The sequence below is a fragment of the Morone saxatilis genome, unplaced genomic scaffold (genome assembly GCF_004916995.1).
Source record: "Morone saxatilis isolate NCDOM2014 unplaced genomic scaffold, NCSU_SB_2.0 Contig12, whole genome shotgun sequence".
Taxonomy (NCBI): Eukaryota; Metazoa; Chordata; class Actinopteri; family Moronidae; genus Morone; species Morone saxatilis.
In genome coordinates this window covers 3,843,933-3,846,645 of record NW_023339674.1, presented here as the reverse complement: position 1 = coordinate 3,846,645, position 2,713 = coordinate 3,843,933, and the positions used below count along the sequence as shown (strand labels likewise).

The following is a 2,713-nucleotide window of genomic DNA, read 5'->3' as shown; positions in this document are numbered from 1 at the left end:
AAATATATCGGGATATGACTTTTGATCAGTGCCAGTGGATAGGAGGTGCTTTTCGGACATCTGCCAAGACTGTTTTCTCTGTTTCTTTTTCTCTTTTCAGATAAGAGAGAGCAAACACAGAGGAGGTGACCCTTATCATATCCTGAAGGAGACGAGACATAGAGCATGATCTTGTGTTTGTCTACAGTGCCAAAGAAGCGCCAGGGAGAAGCCTCCATGGCCAGAGAATCATCGCCTTCCTAGCTCCATCAAGGGGCCCTTTTACCCTGCTCCAAGCTGCACTGGGGGGCTCAAACGTTCCCCTGACTCCACCAGGAGGCTCACTCCAACCCATCTGCCAGCTCAGATAACCCTCTGACTGTTGGCAACCACATGTTTGAGGTGACTGTATGTGACCGCCGCCGCCCATTCTCGAGCAGCAGCAGCAGCCTCCTGCGACCCCGATCTGCATCATGCAGTGGAGACGGCGGCACTGCTGTCCCATCAAGATGACCTGGACCGTCAAGCGTTCGCTCTTCCGGACCCATGTGGCCGGCCTCCTCTCTCTGGCTCTGCTCTTCACCCTCTTCTTATTTTTCAGCCACCAGGACTGGCTACCGGGACGTAGTGGACCGCGGGAAAACCCACTGGCCTACACCGTCAGGGGTTTCCGCAGCCCCAAGGGAGAAGCCAACCAGAGCAACTCCCTGAGGAGCCTGTGGAGGGAGACGGGGTATGTAGTGCCAAAGCCTTTGCTCAACCTCAGCTCTCAGCAGGCGGATGGGGCACCAGGTGAGGCAGCAGCAGGAGTAGGAGGCGGCGGAGGAGGAGCCAGGATGGGAGTAATGGGGCTTGGGGACTCCATGAGCACTAACAACAGTTTACAGAAGGAAATGGGTGTGGGAGGGAGGCTCAGTGCTCAGCCCTACCGCTACCTCCTGAACGAGCCCTTCAAGTGCAGGGACAGCACTCCCTTCCTCATCCTCCTCATTGCTGCAGAACCTGGCCAGGCTGAGGCCCGGAACGCCATCCGCCAGACATGGGGGAACGAGAGCATAGCAGTGGGTCTGGTGTTTGTCCGTCTTTTCCTACTTGGCACAGGAAAGAGCTCAGACACCTTCCTCCAGAGCAGCATAGAGGAAGAGAGCCGCGTTTACCACGATATCATCCAACAAGACTATCAAGACACTTACTACAACCTGACTATCAAAACCCTGATGGGCATGAACTGGGTGGCCACCTATTGCCCACATGCCTCCTATGTAATGAAGACAGACAGCGACATGTTTGTCAATACCGAGTATCTCATCCAGAAGCTGCTGAAGCCCGAGCTGCCTCCCAAGCAGAGGTATTTCACTGGCTACCTGATGAGAGGCTATGCACCAAACCGCAACAAGGATAGCAAGTGGTACATGCCACCGGAACTGTACCCAAGCGAGCGCTACCCGATATTCTGTTCGGGAACAGGGTATGTGTTCTCAGGGGACATGGCCGAGCTGATCTACCAGGCCTCTCTCAGCATACGCAGGCTCCACCTGGAGGACGTCTATGTGGGGATCTGCCTGGCGAAGCTGCGCATCGACCCAGCGCCCCCTCCCAACGAGTTCCTTTTCAACCACTGGCGGGTGTCTTACTCCAGTTGTAAGTACAGCCACCTGATCACATCCCATCAGTTCCACCCCAATGAACTCATCAAGTACTGGAACCACTTGCAGACCAACAAGCACAATGCCTGTATCAACATGGCCAAGGAAAAGAACGGCAGGTACAGACACCGAAAGTTTCACGGAGAGAGGCCTCCTTGATGCATCCTGTGACGACCACCCGCCTCAAAAAAGGGAGACGGGTGCACTGTAACTACAGCCGATGGAGGGCATGTTGAACTCAGCACTATACACTATATGGGGAAAAAGCACATTGTTTTTGGTATTGTGTACAGTTGATGATCCAAACTATTTTTTTAATTTGAGAAAAAATGTTAAGTATTGTAAACCTGTTGAGCTATTTCTGAAATGAAACTTGGGGGACGTGTTAAATGGAGCATACACAAAAAGTGCTGCTGCTCAAGTTTGTGATAATTCAGGTGCCAACAGAAAGGTGGTAATTCATGCTACAGTTAATGTGAGGGCTCTCCCTAAAAGGTAGTACAGTATCACACTTTACAAATCTAAAAAAATAAAAAACAAATGAGACACAATTGTGTTTACACAGAGAAAGGGAAATGCACATGTATCATTGTTGAAAGTTACACTACCTAAATATGAATGAAAGTATCTTTGACGTTGACCAGTTATGCTGCCCTGTTTCTCAGTGTTTACTTTACAGATTTATCAAAGAGTATGAGTCTAAAGAGAAGGTTTATCTGTCATATACTGTATTTTATTTAAAAAAAAAACATGAAACCACTCAGAATCACATCAGAGATGACTGAGATTGTATTTTTTAAAGCTTTACATTGAGTATGACTCTGCACTTGAGCAAATGTGCAATGAATCAATTAACAATTAAATGTACTGAATTAATTTTGTTTGCAGTTGTCTGTGTTATTTATCTGCTACCGATTTGTAAATTCAAGCACCTTTTATTACATTTGTACTGTAGTACATACATGCTATGGCCGCTAAATAAAGGGCTGGGAAATAAATTTCATCAATTAATTTTAGCCAAGTCTTAATAATAAACTTGATGCCAATAGAGGCCAATTCAAGTTGCATTAAACATAAGTCAAAAAACA

At 48.0% G+C, this 2,713-nt stretch overlaps 1 protein-coding gene across 2 annotated transcripts in view; it reads left to right on the top strand.

Moving 5' to 3' along the window:
* b3galt2 (UDP-Gal:betaGlcNAc beta 1,3-galactosyltransferase, polypeptide 2) overlaps positions 1 to 2,501 on the top strand; it is a 14,337-nt gene extending 11,836 nt beyond the window's left edge. For both annotated transcript variants that reach the window (XM_035653689.1, XM_035653688.1), the window contains exon 2: positions 101 to 2,501. In XM_035653689.1, coding sequence (XP_035509582.1) covers positions 453 to 1,784 — 1,332 coding nt within the window. In that variant the 5' untranslated portion in view covers positions 101 to 452 and the 3' untranslated portion in view covers positions 1,785 to 2,501. The remainder of the gene's footprint in view (positions 1 to 100) is intronic.
* Positions 2,502 to 2,713: the final 212 nt, after the last annotated feature.